Source organism: Mobula hypostoma, chromosome 7, assembly GCF_963921235.1.
Source record: "Mobula hypostoma chromosome 7, sMobHyp1.1, whole genome shotgun sequence".
Lineage (NCBI taxonomy): Eukaryota > Metazoa > Chordata > Chondrichthyes > Myliobatiformes > Myliobatidae > Mobula > Mobula hypostoma.
The window spans coordinates 39417660-39437588 of record NC_086103.1 but is presented as its reverse complement, the minus strand read 5'-3'; the positions used below and the strand labels follow the sequence as shown (position 1 = coordinate 39437588).

Here is a 19929-nt window from a genome sequence, read left to right as displayed (position 1 = left end):
GGATTTGAAAGTGGGAGGGGTAGGGGGAGATCCAAAATGATAGGAGAAGACAGGAGGGGGAGGGATGGAGCCAAGAGCTGGACAGGTGATAGGCAAAAGGGGATACGAGAGGATCATGGGACAAGAGCTCCGGGAAGAAAGACAAGGGGGGGGGGGACCCAGAGGATGGGCAAGAGGTATATTCTGAGGGACAGAGGGAGAGAAAGGAGAGTGAGAGAAAGAATGTGTGTATAAAAATAAGTAACAGATGGGGTACGAAGGGGAGGTGGGGCCTTAGCGGAAGTTAGAGAAGTCGATGTTCATGCCATCAGGTTGGAGGCTACCCAGACGGAATATAAGGTGTTGTTCCTCCAACCTGAGTGTGGCTTCATCTTTACAGTAGAGGAGGCCGTGGATAGACATGTCAGAATGGGAATGGGATGTGGAATTAAAATGTGTGGCCACTGGGAGATCCTGCTTTCTCTGGCGGACAGAGCGTAGATGTTCAGCAAAGCGGTCTCCCAGTCTGCGTCGGATATTGCCAATATATAAAAGGCCACATCGGGAGCATCGGACGCAGCATATCACCCCAGTCGACTCACAGGTGTAGTGTTGCCTCACCTGGAAGGACTGTTTGGGGGCCTGAATGGTGGTAAGGGAGGAAGTGTAAGGGCATGTGTAGCACTTGTTCCGCTTACACAGATAAGTGCCAGGAGGGAGATCAGTGGGGAGGGATGGGGGGGACGAATGGACAAGGGAGTTGCGTAGGGAGCGATCCCTGCGGAGTGCAGAGAGAGGGGGGGAGGGAAAGATGTGCTTAGTGGTGGGATCCCGTTGGAGGTGGCGGAAGTTACGGAGAATAATATGTTGGACCCGGAGGCTGGTGGGGTGGTAGGTGAGGACCAGGGGAACCCTATTCCTAGTGGGGTGGTGGGAGGATGGAGTGAGATCAGATGTACGTGAAATGGGGGAGATGCGTTTAAGAGCAGAGTTGATAGTGGAGGAAGGGAAGCCCCTTTCTTTAAAAAAGGAAGACATCTCCCTCGTCCTAGAATGAAAAGCCTCATCCTGAGAGCAGATGCGGCGGAGACGGAGGAATTGCGAGAAGGGGATGGCGTTTTTGCAAGAGACAGGGTGAGAAGAGGAATAGTCCAGATAGCTGTGAGAGTCAGTAGGCTTATAGTAGACATCAGTGGATAAGCTGTCTCCAGAGACAGAGACAGAAAGATCTAGAAAGGGAAGGGAGGTGTCGGAAATGAACCAGGTAAACTTGAGGGCAGGGTGAAAGTTGGAGGCAAAGTTAGTAAAGTCAACGAGCTCTGCATGCGTGCAGGAAGCAGCGCCAATGCAGTCGTCGATGTAGCGAAGGAAAAGTGGGGGACAGATACCAGAATAGGCACGGAACATAGATTGTTCCACAAACCCAACAAAAAGGCAGGCATAGCTAGGACCCATACGGGTGCCCATAGCTACACCTTTAGTCTGGAGGAAGTGGGAGGAGCCAAAGGAGAAATTATTAAGAGTAAGGACTAATTCTGCTAGACGGAGCAGAGTGGTGGTAGAGGGGAACTGATTAGGTCTGGAATCCAAAAGGAAGCGTAGAGCTTTGAGACCTTCCTGATGGGGGATGGAAGTATATAAGGACTGGACATCCATGGTGAAAATAAAGTGGTGGGGGCCAGGGAACTTAAAATCATCGAAAAGTTTAAGAGCGTGAGAAGCGTCACGAACATAGGTCGGAAGGGATTGAACAAGGGGTGATAAAACCGTGTCGAGGTATGCAGAAACGAGTTCGATTCTGGAATCCAAAGAGGTAAAAGAGTAGGTTTTAGCTTAATTGGAGCTTAGCAAAAACTCACAACTAAACACTTTTGCAAAGTGGCACAAGTTAAAATAGCAACTTTATAGAAGTTCAATTCACAAAATTATTAAATTTCTTAAATAATGAACACTATATATTGCCAACTATATCTTGTAAAACTCAAAGTACATATTTCTACCAGGGCTATTAGCTAAGGATACTCCAATAAAAGTTTACTCTCTCAAATCTACAGAGGACACGTCTTATCAGAAACACCAAAAAATGTGGCTAATAGCCAATAAAATGAATTCCATTTTTATCTCTTTTCATGAAAACACTGACTTTTATGGCAGAAACAAGACTATAGCACAGCACATTGAAGCCAGAACAACAATAAAGCCAATTTTTTCAAGATTTGGATGTATTTAAATTATAACAATAGGTTTCATATCTATTTATAGTTTCGGTTTTCTAATTAATGAATGATTGTGATACAAGTTCCAGTTTGAAATAAACAGATGCGGTGTGGAGTGAGAAATCAGATGCTAGAACTTGACATGGCTTCCCTTGGTTGTCTTTTATTCAAAACTGTGGCTCCAAGTTGAAGATTTCGAATAGCACAAACTGTATTAAAAATTTGTTGAACATCAAGTGATGAAATACCATCTGTAAAGATAAGCTGTATGAGACATTTAAAAATCTGATATTTATGACACAAGATGTAAAGCACCAGCTTCTTGAAAACATATTTGGAAAGAGTGATCAAATTAACCCAGTTCAAATGTCTAATCAGTTAACATACTATTCTAATCAACAATCTGCACAGCAAGTGTCATATTTACCAGGCCTCTACTAAATCAGTAACTGTCAAACAGCAATTATCTTAACCTTTCACCAATTTTATCTCTACAAACAGATAAGTTCCTTTTAATATTATTCAAAAGAACATGTTAGTCTCTTGCCCTCTACAAAGTGCTATTTACTTGATACAAGGACAGAGAGTACAACTCATTTAAACTAATCTGATGCCAGTATAGTACATTTCTGGGGCATGAAGGGTTAAATAACAATCAAAGGTAACAACTTTTGCCAACTTTCCCTTCCCAACAATGTCAGAGCAAAACTGCACACTATGGGCCAAAGTAAACACAACTGAGCCAATGAAGAAAATTATTTACTTATTCAAAACTTTTCACCTGAGCAATCAATTGTGCATTGATAAAACTTCATTATCCCAGGAAAAGACAGGGATATTCCTCAAGTGAAGCTGAGACAGTAATTGCCATTTTTTAACTGTGCCGTGTTCTTATTAACACTAAGAGGTGATGCACTGAAGATTCAATGTTTATCTAGAGCATAATATTAAGAATGTAGATAACTTGATGTCCATAACTTGAATGTAGATAAGCTTAGCCTGGCTTTTCTGCAATATTTATGCAAGAAAGAAACTTACTTTAAAGTTAAATTTTGACATCATGACAAATGCAAGCAAGATTTCAATCTTTTCTCACTCCAGGAACTGGAGCTTGCATCTCAATCAACATAGAACATAGACAAAGTGGCCAAAAGAACATTTGCCAAAAGATAAAATGGTATGAGTTTTAGAGTGATAGTTTTTTCTATAATCTGAAAGTACTAAAAAAAATACTGAAATGCTTACTGTAATACAGAAGGGTGGTCACTGGCTAGTGGTAGGATATCATCAGAACTATGTTTGGTCATGGTACAGAAACCCCTGGGTTCTGAAGTTTTCATTTTAGTTTTGAGAGTTCTAATGCTTCCTGTTCACTCTGTAAACAAGGCTATCATTTGCTGCAAACCCAATTCAAAACACCATATTGGGAGAATGTCTGAAGTAAAAACAGATTAATTCTGGAGATACTCAGCAACTCAGGCAGCATCAGTAGAAAGGAGTAAAATTAATGTTTTAGATCAATGACCTTTCATCTCTAAGCTATCCTGCCATTTTGGATGACACATCAGCAGATCAAAGTCTGAGAGGTTGGTGATGAAGCGTATCAATTCCTGCCTGAGAAGCAACTTGGATCCACTCCAACTGGAGCAACAGGTCCACAGCAGATGCTATTTCATAGGCTCTTCACTCAATCCTGGAACATCTGGACAGCAAAGACACATACATAAGGATGCTCTAATCCACTACAGCTCAGCATTCAATACTATCATCCCCTTAAAACGAATCAATAAGCTTCAAGACCTTGGCCTCAGCACATCCTTCTGCAATTGGATTCTCGATTTCTTCACTTGCAAACCCCTACCATTTTTGGTTAGCAACATCTCCTCCACAATTTCCATCAGTACAGGTACACAAGGCTGTGCATTTAGCCCCCTGCTCTACTCACGTTACACTTATGACTGCGTGGCTAAGTACAGCTCCAAAGCCATACTTAAGTTTGCCAATGACACCACAGTCGTAGGCCGAATCAAAGGTGGTGACGAATGAGCACATAGGAGGCAGATTGAAAACCTGGCTGAGTGGTGTCATAACAACTTCTTGCCCAATGACAGCAAGACCAAGGAGCTGATTATGGACTTCAGGAGAAGGAAACTGCAGGTCCATGAGCCAGTTCTCTTTGGGGGAAATCAGGCAGCTGAGGGTCCACAACTTTAAATTCCTCAGTGTTATCATCTCAGAGGGTCTGTTCTGGGCACTTGCCCCATTATTGAAATGTTCCCACAACCTATGGACACACTTTCAAGGACTCTTCATCCCATGTTCTCGACATGCATTGCTTATTTATTACTTTTTTTCTTCTTTTGCATTTGCCCAGTTTGTTGTCTGAGGCATGCTGGTTGTGCGTCCACCCTGTTGAGTGAGGTGTTTCATTGATTCTATTACGGTTCTTGGATTTACTGAGTGTGCCCGCAAGAAAATGAATCTCAGGGATTTATATAGTGGCAGGTATGTACTTTGATAATAAAGTTACTTCAAACTGTTTTTGCCTGCACAGATGCATATAATCTGCTGTCCAGGTCAGCAGTTTGTGTTTTAATCTAATCTTTGACAATGAGACCAAACTGGACACTAGAAATGGCCTCACCCTTGTCACTATTACCAAGCAACACACACAAAATGCTGGAGGAACTAAGCAGGCCAGGTAGCATCTATGGAAGTGTACAGTCAACGCTTCTGTTTGAGGCCCTTCATCTGGACTGAAGTATCTCTTTACCTTAGATTCTGCCTGGTCTGCTGAGTTCTGCCAGCATTTTGTGTGTATTCCTTTGATTTTCTCGTTTGTGATTGGAGCACCATTACCAAGACTTCTTTTCTTTGGTGCAAATGCATTATATAAGTCAATTTAAACGAGCACAGTACACAGCTAATAATGTTAAATGTAAATCAAATAATCTATTTTTGGCCTAACACCGGAAGTTTTAATTTCCTTCTTTAAATAATTCCATGGGATTTTATCTCAACTTTCCTCAAGCAAGCAAACACTTAAATAATTTGGAAACAGCTGTTTAAAGATACATTTGCATTAAAGTATAATGAAATTTTCTGGAAACAAGCGTTACATATTCTGGGTTGGTAATTTTTGCATGAAAGTCCTTGTGATATTTTCACAAAGTTACATGGTGATATACAGATAGAAGTCATGCAAATTCTTCCACCTGGAGATACAGCACAGAAAACTTACTAATGGACATTATACACTTTGATATTTGCTAGGAACCATCAGGCAAGACTAAAACCAATGGAGAAACAGAGTTAAATTTTCATGATCTTCAGACTTTTCACTAATCTATTGAAATTTACAAAAGTAACTTCAAAATTCCCTTTCTAGAAATGTGAGTGTCTGAGGGACATTCATGTGCTAATCCTAATGAAGATTAGTGAAACCTGTGATTTTGGATATATGGGTTCTAATCTCACTGCACAGTGACGCTATATCATCCAAGATGATCATAAGTCCGTAATTGAATGCTGTACTCTCAGTTGCTAAGTTTTGAGTAACATCTTAAATTAAGGTTACACCTATGCCCCTTCGGTAAACAGCAAATAAAATGGTAGCAAAGGAAGCCATTTAGACCGAGTGCTCATATCAGGCAAGCAAAAGTAAAATGTACTTTTCATTCTTTACATTTATTAAAGTGCTGTCAAGCATAAAGAATATTTTTCAACATCCGGGAAGTCAGCATCTGATGGATGACCATTTGGACGTGAAATGCTATCTTATCAGTTTTTCCTCCTCTCCCCCCCACCATTTTTTTATTGCATTGGAACTATCAAAGCGGGAGACAAGAGGCAGAGATGAAAAGCAACACTGATGCAAGGCTAATCAGATATTTTGAAATAGAAACAAGCAAATGTTAGCAATGAAACAGCCCAAAAGGCAACAAGTATCATTATGACGTGAAGGTTCTGAACTTGCTGAAACTGGTTGATATCTTCCAGAAGATGATAAGGTTGATGACTTTGTCCTTTCCAATGTTTGGCTGACTGTAAAATTTTGTTCACCCAAATGTGAATGTCAACAGTTAATTTAGATGTAATGGAGAAAGTAACAGAGATCTTAATGACACTGAAAACCACAAAGTATTTTAAACAAAAAATTATGATAAATCAACAAAAGAGATTTTGGAAATGCAGGAAATGTTGAGAACTCATCAGGTCAGGCAGCATCTATGGAGAGGAATAAACAGTTGTCGTTTCAGGCCAAGAATCTTCAGCAGGATTCTCTATATGATCCATAAATATAAATAAAACAAGAGAACATGCTTGAATCTAAAACTAAGGAGAGTATATTTAGAGTTAATTTTATTATATCAAGTGCTCAGCCTGAGAAAATTTTGAGAAGTCAGCATTAACTTTTAAACAGCAGAATCTCACACTTTGGGTGAGAAGAGAGGAACAAAGCAAACGGATTCCATAGGGTTTTTTAAGAGACTCCTGGACAGGTACAACGAGCTTAGAAAAATAGAGGGCTATGGGTAACCCTAGGTAATTTCTAAGGTAAGGACATGTTTGGCACAACTTTGTGGGCTGAAGGACCTGTATTGCGCTGTAGGTTTTCTAAGTTTCAAACATTCCCTTCCCAGAAGTATCCAAAAGAATTAAATACAAAAAAATTGCTGATGCTGGAAACCTGAAAGAAAATTAGCCCTGTGGGCTTTTCCAGCATTTTTCATTTTCTCTGCATCACAAAAATTGTTATTCAATATAAAACTTCTGGTCAGTAAGCAGCCTCATGACAAATGAAATAAAGAACTAGAAATATTCAGGCAAAGCAAAATGGAGTAAAAATATGAAAACAATGAGCTTTCATCCTCGCCAAATAGACTTCTTGAACCTTCAAAATATTCTTCTTTGGTTCATGGAAAGTAAAGTCTTACACTTGACATCTCTTCTCCAGCGTTCAAAATGGAAGTTGATTACTCTGGGGAACTGCAGAACTTAGAAAACTGGGACAGTTTCAAATAATCATGAGACAGTTTGCGGCAGAGTGCGTTGCAAAACAGCATAAAGCACTTGGGAACACGAACACCAGCCAGTGACAAGTATCAGTAACGCAGATATGTAAAAAAGTATAGAAATAACCCTTGCTAACAACGGTTTATTTGGCGTAAGAAAAACAAGGGTAATGCTCAACGATTGCGAAAGGCTGCAAACCTACAAGGGGCAGAAAATCGGGACGTCACCGAGCTGCACTGACACGTTGACAGGACCGGGAGAAAGCAGTAGCCGAGATTGCTTGTTGGGGAGGGACGGGAGTCGATCGGGAGAAGGTATTGGGGGGGGGGGGAGAGAAGACTAAAACCAACCCAGAGACTGTGGGGAGGGAGAAGGGAAATCGGTCAAAGTGCAGATGCCCGGAAGGAGTCCGCGAAGAGCTGGGCGTAAATAGAGTAACGTAGTGGGCACCGAAAATCGATCTCGGGCGGTCTCCGGGCCAATTGTCGGAGAGGCGGGGGGTGCAGTCCCAGATCGCCGTCGAGGACGCACGTATAGGCCTGCAACTCCATCCTCGGGGCCTCCACAGGCCCACACCTTCCGCTGCTCTCCCACTCACCGTTCAGACAAGGCCGCGCGGCCCTGGCGAGATGCGGGCTGTTGTAGCCGGCGCTAGCCCCCGACATGCCTCCACGACGCCGCGCGGGAGGTCCGGTGCGCTCTCAGGGCCTCGGCCGCGGCCGCGAAGCTGAACTGGGCTGTGACGCTCGGGCCGGCGATTATGACTCGGGCGCTCGGCGTGACGCTGCCCCCCGAAACCCGGTCGTGACGCTCCGCTCCGAAGGCCCCGCGCGCTCCACCCGATCGTGACGCTGCCTTCGGAAGGCCGCGCGCCGCCCGATGGTGACGCTGTTCCTCCTCTCTCCTCTCTCCCCCCCTCCCCCAAACGATGAAGGCCGCGCGCCGCCCGATGGTGACGCTGTTCCTCCTCTCTCCTCTCTCCCCCCCTCCCCCAAACGATGAAGGCCGCGCACGCGCACCACCCACCAGCTTCCGATCGGATCAACACCGGCTCCGGATCGAAATTCCACCGCCTACCGCCCGCGCAAGCGCAGTCAGTACACGTGGCATTTCCGGCGCAACACCCTAAAGTGTGGTGAAGGAAACGAAACGCGGCACTAGATCAAATAGAATGATACATTCTTGTTTACTTTGACTACACACATGTGTAACCGAGCTCAGTTCAAGAAATCCCAGATGTGTTTGCTGATGACTACTCGATGGCACGTACCATTGCTCCCGCGTTTTACTCAGGACCAAAATGAGCAAATTGAATGAATCACTTTATTTCATTTTACAGTAAATTGATTCAATTACATTTTGCTAACATTCCACTAACAGTGAACCTCAACCTAAATCTTAGTTTTCTTAATTCGTATTATTTCGAATAAACTTCCAACGGGGTCCAGGTATCGATCTTAACCAAACTCTGCTATCTTCATCAGATACTATGCTATGCACGTCTAGTCCGGTGGTATATAACTGTCTCCCACCTTAAGATGGAGTTCGTTCACACCGCTATGCCTTTATGATTCTAAATATCCGCAGTGCTTCAGACTGGTCATATTAATGTCATAATACTGTTAGAGTCAGTTTACCAAAGCTAGGTTTTGCTAAATCACCATAAGACAATAAGACATAGGAGCGGAAATCTTCCGTTCGGCCCATCGAGTCTGCTCCGTCACGGTACTTATCACAACTGGTAGACTGCCATTATAAAATGTAGGATGGGCAAACTTCATTTACAAATACTGCAAACAACAGGAATTCTGCAGATGCTGGAAATTCAAGCAACATACATCAAAGTTGCTGGTGAACGCAGCAGGCCAGGCAGCATCTATAGGAAGAGGCGCAGTCGACGTGCTCCTGCTTTATTGACTGTGATTTTATTGGTAACTGTCCCGATAAAATGCCATCAAATGCAGTTAAAACTCAGGCCAGTTTGGCATGTGAGCGGATATCTACCAATAATTAACTTGATATTATGCATTTTTAAGAACAAATTTTCATTAGTGTCATTATTGCAAGATAAGAAAACGTTTGGAGGTACGCAGCTATCAGTGGCAATAGGGGTTTCTCTGTCCAACTCCGCTGCAAGAATTCTTTATTGAACGGTTTTCGGAATAAGCCAATATCCCTTAACGTAAAGATGCATTTTCGCAGTATGCCACGGTTATGTACCTCATTACGTTATGTCGGCATTTGTGCTGATTTCGTATTTTTTTCATAATTCTTCCACGTTTAGGTGCTTAATAGATAGCGCAATACGCGTTACCAGAACACAAAAGTTATTTTTCCAAAGTATTCTTTTGTGAAGTTCGTGTTTCTAGACACGTTGTAGATTGCAACCCGCACAAATTTATTGTGATTAAGAAGCATTTGTTTTCATTCGAAGAAATCACATTGTTCACTGAAATCTCGGCATTGAAGCCGTCCATCGTGATTCGGATGTCTGCGGCTTTGTTCTGGTATATTATCTGGGATCAAATGGGTTTACACTCTTCTGCTTGGTGGGATCTCGCCTGGGAGGAATCGCCCTGCTCCTTCCACACTGTGCCGAGCTGAGAGCGACGTGGCATACAGTGCCGGGGTGGGAATTGTTACTGGGTTGCACGGAGCGGAAGTGAAGCTGTCGCCATTGTTGTGTCGTGGCTCTGACGGCGCTGAGGTGTTTGTGAGCGGCATTAGACGAGTTCAGGCAGCCGATCATCGGACACAGAGCCCCGGCTTCCTCCATTGACACTCTCCGGGTGAGTTCATTCCCGCCTCGCCTTACCCGGGGGAGGCGTGTGTCCTTTCCCTTCATCGCCCCCCCCGAGCCGGCTTCTCCGGGCCTCCACCGATCCGGCATTTCTGGGCCCTTGACCCCCGGCCTTTTGTGTCTGTCCCGTTTCCCCTCCGGTCCCCGGCTTCCGTCTCTATTCGCTGGGCTTTGCACAATCAGATAATTAGAAGGAGCCGGGAGTTTCTTCTTTTGTGAAGAGCTCCTGTTCACAATTTAATACAGAGGTTTGTAGTCGCGATTATTTTTACTCTACATCATTCCTTCCGCATTTCGTCGAAGGTGCAGTCTCATCACAACTCTGCGATAATATGTCTTACTTTGTCCTTTCTGTTGTCAAAGATATGAAAACTAAAATCTAGATTTTTGCTGGATTCTCTGCGCTGCCCCTCGGGATTTATTGCCCGACTGTTTTCTTGGTTCACATTGTTGGTATTGTATTCTGGTCTTTCTTTACAATTTGCTTGGAATACTGACAGGAATCCAGTACGTATGGGAAAAACAGGTACTACATTTGATTACTAGAATTTAGCAATGTGTTGTCAGCTGTGATGCTTCTTGTGCAGGTGTGGTAAAATCTACAGGAAAATGGTATTTAAATTCTAATTTGGTATTCGTTTGCAGTATCGTTGACGTTGCCAATTTAGCTAATTCAAACAATTTTTTTCAGGTTTTTCAGCTTTTAAATTTAAAATTTGGTTGTTGATAGAATTTTCAAGGGTAGGATGCGTTTAAGTCAGGGTCGTGACATTAATGAATTTTGACTGGTAATAACAAACAATTATGGATTATTAATTATTATTAAACAATAAATATCCTGAGGCAGGGCCTTGACCTAAAATGCCATTCACACCTATTGCTTCCATGGATGTTGCTTCAGCGACTGAGTTTCTTAAGTGTTCTGTTTTTATTGTTTCAGGTTCCAGTCTCTTTTGTCTTCAATTAATGACAGTGGTTTACTCTAGGAATGACTGGTGGTGCCAACTGTGGGTTTACTGAAAGGTGGATGTAAAAGAACAAGGGGTCTTCAAGGCTATAAGCCGTCACTGTATTGATACTGTAGAATGAGGGTTGGAGAGAATGCAAATAAATACAATTCAGATTTAGTCTTTTTTTTGCTCTTTGAAAGCCAGTTTGATGAATGAACAGCATTGTTTTGTTTCCCCTTTGGCCACACAGGGAAAGGCATCAGATGACATATTAGTGAGTCATAGACAAAAGAGAGTATTTGTACTTTTTCAGAGATAATGATCCGCTATAAAATGGTCAGTACGTCCTGAAAGAAAAGATTGCCCTGATTTTTCCAAGGGTGTAGTTTTGCTCTTGGCTCATCCAAATTTGTTTTAATTCCTAGTCCCTATTGACTCGTTTCCTTCAGTTAACTTCATAGCTTCTTCAATATTGTTTTTTTTTTGTAATTATTCAGTGATTGATGCCAGTCTGTTTAGTGAGGATAAGTTTGTAGTTGGTTGTGATGCTCCTTGAGTTTGACTACCTCACCAAGATACTTTGTAAGTTACCTGTGCATACAACCATTTGTAACCCCGTGCTTAAAGTTGAACTGGGGCAGTTCATGGGAACTTGTTTACCTGGTTTTTCACACAGCTGTACCCCAGAATATTCATTTAGTAATCGTTTTGCACATTTAATAAGCAAACCTGAGAGTTTGTTTTTGATCAAAGTGATAGAGGCCAAGAATAAGTTTTCAATCAAATTATGTGAAATAAGATGAAGAACGTCTGAATGCAGGTGAGGAATGGGTGGGTATACCTGTGAAAGCAGGTGAGGAATGGGTGGGTATATCTGTGAAAGCAGGTGAGGAATGGGTGGGTATACGTGTGAAAGCAGGTGAGGAGCGGGTGGGTATACGTGTGAAAGCAGGTGAGGAATGGATGGGTATACGTGTGAAAGCAGGTGAGGAGCGGGTGGGTATACGTGTGAAAGCAGGTGAGGAATGGGTGGGTATACGTGTGAAAGCAGGTGAGGAGCGGGTGGGTATACGTGTGAAAGCAGGTGAGGAATGGGTGGGTATACGTGTGAAAGCAGGTGAGGAGCGGGTGGGTATACGTGTGAAAGCAGGTGAGGAGCGGGTGGGTATACGTGTGAAAGCAGGTGAGGAGCGGGTGGGTATACGTGTGAAAGCAGGTGAGGAATGGGTGGGTATACGTGTGAAAGCAGGTGAGGAATGGGTGGGTATACGTGTGAAAGCAGGTGAGGAATGGGTGGGTATATCTGTGAAAGCAGGTGAGGAGCGGGTGGGTATACGTGTGAAAGCAGGTGAGCGGGTGGGTATACGTGTGAAAGCAGGTGAGGAATGGGTGGGTATACGTGTGAAAGCAGGTGAGGAGCGGGTGGGTATACGTGTGAAAGCAGGTGAGGAATGGATGGGTATATCTGTGAAAGCAGGTGAGGAATGGGTGGGTATATCTGAAAGCAGGTGAACGGGTGGGTATACATGTGAAAGCAGGTGAGGAATGGGTGGGTATATCTGAAAGCAGGTGAGGAATGGGTGGGTATACGTGTGAAAGCAGGTGAGGAGCGGGTGGGTATACGTGTGAAAGCAGGTGAGGAATGGGTGGGTATACGTGTGAAAGCAGGTGAGGAATGGGTGGGTATACGTGTGAAAGCAGGTGAGGAATGGGTGGGTATATCTGTGAAAGCAGGTGAGGAATGGGTGGGTATACGTGTGAAAGCAGGTGAGCGGGTGGGTATACGTGTGAAAGCAGGTGAGGAATGGGTGGGTATACGTGTGAAAGCAGGTGAGCGGGTGGGTATACGTGTGAAAGCAGGTGAGGAATGGGTGGGTATACGTGTGAAAGCAGGTGAGGAGCGGGTGGGTATACGTGTGAAAGCAGGTGAGGAATGGATGGGTATATCTGTGAAAGCAGGTGAGGAATGGGTGGGTATATCTGAAAGCAGGTGAACGGGTGGGTATACATGTGAAAACAGGTGAGGAATGGGTGGGTATATCTGTGAAAGCAGGTGAGGAATGGGTGGGTATACGTGTGAAAGCAGGTGAGGAATGGGTGGGTATATCTGAAAGCAGATGAGCGGGTGGGTGTACGTGTGAAAGCAGGTGAGGAGCGGGTGGGTATACGTGTGAAAGCAGCTGAGGAATGGATGGGTATATCTGTGAAAGCAGGTGAGGAACGGGTGGGTATACGTGTGAAAGCAGGTGAGGAATGGGTGGGTATATCTGTGAAAGCAGGTGAGGAGTGGGTGGGTATACGTGTGAAAGCAGGTGAGGAGCGGGTGGGTATACGTGTGAAAGCAGGTGAGGAATGGGTGGGTATACGTGTGAAAGCAGGTGAGGAATGGGTGGGTATACGTGTGAAAGCAGGTGAGGAACGGATGGGTATATCTGTGAAAGCAGGTGAGGAACGGGTGGGTATACGTGTGAAAGCAGGTGAGGAATGGGTGGGTATATCTGTGAAAGCAGGTGAGGAGCAGGTGGGTATACGTGTGAAAGCAGGTGAGGAGCGGGTGGGTATACGTGTGAAAGCAGGTGAGGAGCGGGTGGGTATACGTGTGAAAGCAGGTGAGCGGGTGGGTATACGTGTGAAAGCAGGTAAGGAATGGAGGGGTATATCTGTGAAAGCAGGTGAGGAATGGGTGGGTATACGTGTGAAAGCAGGTGAGGAATGGATGGGTATATCTGTGAAAGCAAGTGAGGAATGGGTGGGTATATCTGAAAGCAGGTGAACGGGTGGGTATACGTGTGAAAGCAGGTGAGGAATGGGTGGGTATATCTGAAAGCAGGTGAGGAATGGGTGGGTATACGTGTGAAAGCAGGTGAGGAATGGATGGGTATACGTGTGAAAGCAGGTGAGGAATGGGTGGGTATATCTGTGAAAGCAGGTGAGGAGCGGGTGGGTATACGTGTGAAAGCAGGTGAGGAATGGGTGGGTATATCTGAAAGCAGGTGAGGAATGGGTGGGTATACGTGTGAAAGCAGGTGAGGAATGGGTGGGTATATCTGAATGCAGGTGAGGAGCGGGTGGGTATACGTGTGAAAGCAGGTGAGGAATGGGTGGGTATACGTGTGAAAGCAGGTGAGGAATGGGTGGGTATATCTGAATGCAGGTGAGGAGCGGGTGGGTATACGTGTGAAAGCAGGTGAGGAATGGGTGGGTATACATCCTCAGAGCTACTCTGTGCTCATATTTAGCATCTTGTCAGAATATTCTCTGCATCAGAAGCCAATTCTTAGTAACAAAGTAATTGAATCTCCCTTTGGGATGCATCTCGAGTCACAATTAACATCTCAGGACTAGCTGTTCCTTCAGAAGAGCAGTTGAACAGTTAACTGTTTGGCAAAGCTGTGTTTGCCTGTTTAAGTATATCAGATTAATTCAGTGTGCACATTCAGGAATTTATCTGGCATGTGTGAATCTGTCATGAGTGCACGTTGTTGACCTTTGGTTTCTGTAATGCACTAGATATCTGTTCTCAGTTGTGTAATAAAAATCTCATTGCTCAATCATTCCAATTAATGGTATAGCCGTTAATTTTTTTTTATATAGATAATGCAGTTTTGACACAGTGATGGGTTTTCAGATGGTTAAATTTTGTTTAGTCATTATATTTGTGCCCAAATGTCAATTGTGCAATAGATTTGTTTGGAGTCATAAAATCTTTTATTGTCGGTATGAGTGATCGAACTGCTTGGGCTCTCCTGCGAACAACTTCATTTGATGTGTGTGTGGTTCATATTTTTAACATTCTCCTGTAGAACCATAATTCAGCTGCTTGTAGTCTCTTTTCCATTGCTGGGGAAATGGTCCAACACTCACTTCCATAAGTCAGGATAGAATAAATGTATCACTGCAGTATTCTGTTTTTAGTGTACATGATCATCTTTCTGTCTGTTAATATGCTCATCATTTTTTGGAAAGCTTCTTTCGCCATTGCTGTTCTGTATTTGATACCTGTGTCGCACCTGCCATTACTTGTTACTAGGCTGCCAAGGTATCTGAATTTGTTGATTTGTTTGATGTTTGTATTTCCGATCTTGATCACACATTGTGGGATGTTTGTCTTTCTGGAGATGACCATGCTTTCTGTCTTCTTGGTGTTGATTGAGAGGCCTCTCATACCGACAATAAGATAAAGACAACTCAGATTCGGAGGACACATCATGCAGAAAGATGAACTAGAAAAACTCATACTCTCTGGAAAGATTGAGGGGAGTAAACCTAGAGGAAGACCTCGGCTTATGTACATCAAAAGCATAGCCAGGTGGCTACACATCGAGGAACTGGAAGTCCTCCAAAAAACGAAGGATAGATCTATATGGAAAACCATGGTCACCAAAGTCTGCATCGGATATGGTACCCAGACAGACAGATGTAAAATCTTTACAACACAGAAGGAGACCATTCTGTGCCAACTGCTTATGGAACAACCAATTTAGTCCTTCTCCTTCCCCCTCTATTTCTCAGCTATGATCCTTCCCGTTCTTATCAAAAATGCCACTTCCAAGTCGTGGTGAAGCAAATTCCTCACTGTAACCACTCATTGGGTATAAAGTGACAAATGAAATACAATGTTGGAAAATACGTAGTCATGCACTCTAATAGTAGGAATAAATGTGCAGACTGTTTTTTAAACAGGGAGAAAATCCAAAATTCTGAGATGCAAAGGGACTTGGGAGTCCTTGGGCAGAACACACTAAAGGTTAACTTCCAGGTAGAGTTGGTGGTGAGGAAGGCAAATGCAATGTTAGGTCTTGAATTGATGTAATGCTGAGGCTTGATAAGGCACTGATAAAGCTTCACCTTGAGTGTTGTGAACAACAGTTTTGGGCTCCTCATCTTAAGAAAAGGTGTGCTGGCATTAGAAAGGGTTCAGGGAAGGTTCACAAGGATAATTCTGGGAATGAAAGGGTTATCATATGAGGAACGTTTGATAGCTCTGGGTCTGTACCTGCTGGGATCCAGAAGGATGGGGGTGAATCTCATTGAAATCTTTCAAATGTTGAATAGCCTAGACAGAGTAGATGTGGAAAAGAGGTTTCCCGTGGTGGGGGGGGGGGTCTAGAACAAGAGGGCACAGCCTCAGGATAGAGAGGGATCCATTTAAAATAGAGATGCGTTGAAATGTCTTCATCCAGAGGGTGGAGTATTTGTGGAATTTGTTACCACGGAGCTGTGGAGGCCGGGTTATTTGATGTATTTAATGCAGAGTTTGATAGGGTTTTGGTTGGACATGGCATCAAAGGTTACGTGGAGAAGGCAGGGAGTGGGGCTGACGAGGGGGAAAAAGGGTCAGCCATGATAGAATGGTGGAGCAGATGATGGGCCAAATGGCCTAATTCTGCTATTATGTCTTATGGTCTTATAAACATGATTTTCCCCAGGCTTATTTGCCGAATACTTTGAATCTCTGTATCTGGACCCTTGGAAATATATTTACGTATGTGTATACTGTTTAAACTTATAAATTGAAGACAATTTTATTAAATCTCCCTTCAGTCTACCTTGCTCTGAGGGAAATTACCTAGTCTTTTCTAGTGTAACCTTGCAACCAAGATCCCTTATCCCTGCAACAACAAGTAACTCTTCCACACCCTCTGTGATCTTTGTGTCCTTCAAAAAGTGTGGTGACCAGAAGTGATAACAATACTCCAGTTAAGCCCTTACTGTTGTTTCAAAAAGACTCAACCTGACCAAATCAAACTATTCTATGTACTATGTGTGATCAATGTGTTGTCTGGAGAAATGTTATTTCGTCTGTCTCTATATATTTACAGTCAGGTGACAATCAACTTGAACTTTATTTTGCAAGGAAACATCCCATGCTGTTTCATCGGAGTACAAAATGGATGTTGAGGTGTTGGCAAAAGCTCTGGGAGTGGTGGCTAAAGGAATGATTTAAAAGGAGGATTTTAATGAGAGAGCATTAGAAGAATTGGTGAGGTTGAGGATTGAAATTATAGTGTAGGATTCAATGAGGAAAGCCACAAGAGTGTGTCTGTAAGAAGGTTATGCACCTCATTCTTTGAGGCCTCTTTTCCTCCTTCTAATGGAATCTGTTCACATATCCACTTGTGACAATGGTCCAGCTTTATAGTGATTTATCTTTTCAGTGTAAAAAAACTGGAGTTTTTTTCCTCGGGTAAGGAAGTTGTGCATTGCAGCAGAATTGGATTAAGGTATTGCTGACTGTTGCAGGTTCCTCAAAGTTAACTCTAATTTTGGAGCCCAGCGATTAATAATGAGAAGGTAATAATTAGGTATTAAAATAAAAATCATGGGGCAAGATGTGAGTTGTGCTTCTACCCAAGACAATTTAGTTGCATTTTATTTATACCTGAGTTCACAGTGCATGCATATTAGTTTTGAGGAGGGAAGTACCCATAGATTCAGAAATTGGTCAAGGAGATTTACAAAGGATAACTCTGAAGTTGCTTGTTTTTATGGTAAAGTTAGTAAAATGGGATTATTTTTTGATTGGTCAACTTGAAGAAATAGCTCACTCTTGAATAGTAGCAATTTGGTGAGAGACTGACGTTGTGCCTGTGTAACCATCCTTAAACAGGTGAGAAAATTTACAGAGGAAGGAGACACAAATCAAGTTTGTACAGTTTTCTAACTTCAAGCACAACATTGGTGGATTTGCCTTCGCCCTTTTATAGACCTTTGAAGATGTGACATTTTGCGTGTTCCTCCCAACTGGGTGAATTCTTACCTTGACCACTCTTGTGCCAAGTAAAGTCAAGGTGCTTCTGAGTGGGAACTGAAAAAGGGAGCATTCATGTACTCGACTGGCATGTATTTGGGTCCAGATTGTTTGCTGGAATTGTAGTTGAAGTTATGATTATGAGGACATGCAGTCCTCTTTTATTGTCATTTAGTAATGCATGCATTAAGAAATGATGCAATGTTTTTCCAGAATGATACCACGGAAACACATGACAAACAAACTTAAAAACTAACGAAAACCACATAATTATAACATATAGTTACAACAGTGCAAGCAATACTGTAATTTGATAAGAACAGACCATGGCACAGTAAAAGTCTCAAAGTCTCTTGAAAGTCCCATCATCTCACGCAGACGGTGAACCTCCAGTGCCGCCAACTTGCCGATGCAGCATCCTGGAAGCATCCGACCACGGTCTGACTCCGAGTCCGTCCGAAAACTCTGAGCCTCCGACCAGCTCTCCGACACCGAGCACTGAGCACCATCTCTGCCAAGCGGTTCGACCCCGGCCCCAGCAATAGGCAAAGCCGAGGGGCTTGGAGCCTTCGTCCCTGGAGATTCTGGATCACACAGTAGCAGCGGCAGCGAGGCGGGCATTTCGGAAGTTACTCCAGGTGTTCCTCCGTGCTTCTCATGGCTGTCTCCGTCAAATCCGGATTGTGCACGGCCCCCTAGTTACGCATACGATATTCATTCGGAACGGCTGCGCGCGCTACGTCGCGCCGCCATCTTCTCCTCCCTCCTCCAATGCTTAAAGTTAAAGTTTCAATGCTTTGTTACATCATTCATTGTGATGAAATAGCAAGTTAATTTTATTGAATATTAGTTAAAGTAATGTATTTTGGCAAATCGCTATGGGGTTGTGACCTCTTTTATTCTGTCCTTAGAAGAGCAATTATTTTGCTGAAATAGCAGAAATTACATGAAAATCCACTGGCAGCCATCATTGACTCAGCAAACAAAAAGCGGGGGATGGGGGGAGCTGTAGTGTATGGTGGCCGATTTCTATGCGCAGGGTCAGATCAAATTTGAAAGAGCTACTTTTGTTCTATTTTTTCAAGAATACTTCATTTTGTGTATTTTTGATCACACTCCCAATGATGTTTATTTTTGGTGTGTGAGGAATAAGTTTAGGTTGGCCTGTGCTGAAATTTAAAGCTGAATTGAAAAGTCCTGACGAAGGGTCTCGGCCTGAAACGTCGACTGCGCCTCTTCCTATAGATGCTGCCTGGCCTGCTGCGTTCACCAGCAACTTTGATGTGTGTTGCTTGAAAAGTACATCCTCAGTTTGTCTTTATTATGAATTTTCATCACAAGCAAACAGTCACCTATAATTTCTGTGTTGGTCTTTGGTCTTTCGTAGTTATTTTGTGTACTGTAATAGATATCTATGCAATTTAATGCAGTAGTAAATTTGATCCCATTGAGCCTGGAAGTTGAGTGGGCTTCTGAAAATCAGATCAACTAATGAGCTCTTTAAATGAAAATTGATTATGCATATCCAACTTCCATTCTGGAATTGTATAACTGAGTTGCCTACTGCCATTCATTATTGTCTGTTCTCTGTTCTTCAGTTTTCTATGAATTAGTTGTCTTATTCAAAACCTGAAGATGTGAAAGTTGGTTTCCAATGTGTGAGATATTATCTGGTATCATTCCTGTAAGGCCAAAGAGGGAACATCAGTGTTTTATAGATCGACTGGTTGTTGTAGTCGAGGCTACATAGATGGCATTTCAGATCTTGTACTACTTGATAAGATGTGCTTGATCAAAAGCTAGAACCACTTTAAATAGCAGCTGTGATTAAGATTGGTTATGTGCTTTGCCCATGATTATGGCTGGCATATGTAATGATCCAGAAGATTGAGATCTTTACATTTTACCTGACTCAAGATAGCACTACTACACATTTATTAGCAGAAGGTGAGCGTGTTAATTATATTGATGGCTGTCACTGTATCAGAGTTTGGCACCCTTCCAGAAATTCTGTTTATTTAGAAGTCTCACAACATGTGCTGTTTGCTTAATTATATCAAGAATGCCAGATATAAATATAAAATCAGTTGAGTTACTAATGTAATGCAGGATTTAATTTGTGCAGGAGCTTATCATAATAGAAAAGTTACCAGCTTTACTTGTTATCAATTCTGACCAGCTGAATGATGATGGAATAAAAATATTGTTGTGTAGCTT

At 43.0% G+C, this 19929-nt stretch overlaps 2 protein-coding genes across 4 annotated transcripts in view; one reads left to right on the top strand and one right to left on the bottom strand.

The window, feature by feature from the left end:
• The window catches only part of sec24a (SEC24 homolog A, COPII coat complex component), a 71985-nt gene extending 63857 nt beyond the window's left edge, over positions 1 to 8128 (bottom strand). Inside the window, exon 1 of the mRNA XM_063053281.1 lies at positions 7810 to 8128. Coding sequence (XP_062909351.1) covers positions 7810 to 7876 — 67 coding nt within the window. The 5' untranslated portion in view covers positions 7877 to 8128. The remainder of the gene's footprint in view (positions 1 to 7809) is intronic.
• The window catches only part of sar1b (secretion associated, Ras related GTPase 1B), a 31471-nt gene continuing 18945 nt past the window's right edge, over positions 7404 to 19929 (top strand). The window contains exon 1 of one of the 3 annotated variants that reach the window (XM_063053284.1): positions 7404 to 7525. The gene's annotated coding sequence lies outside the window, so the exon portion shown is untranslated. Of the gene's footprint in view, positions 7526 to 9843; positions 10001 to 10189; positions 10260 to 19929 lie in introns of those variants that run through there. The other 2 variants (XM_063053283.1, XM_063053285.1) reach the window with 2 other exon arrangements.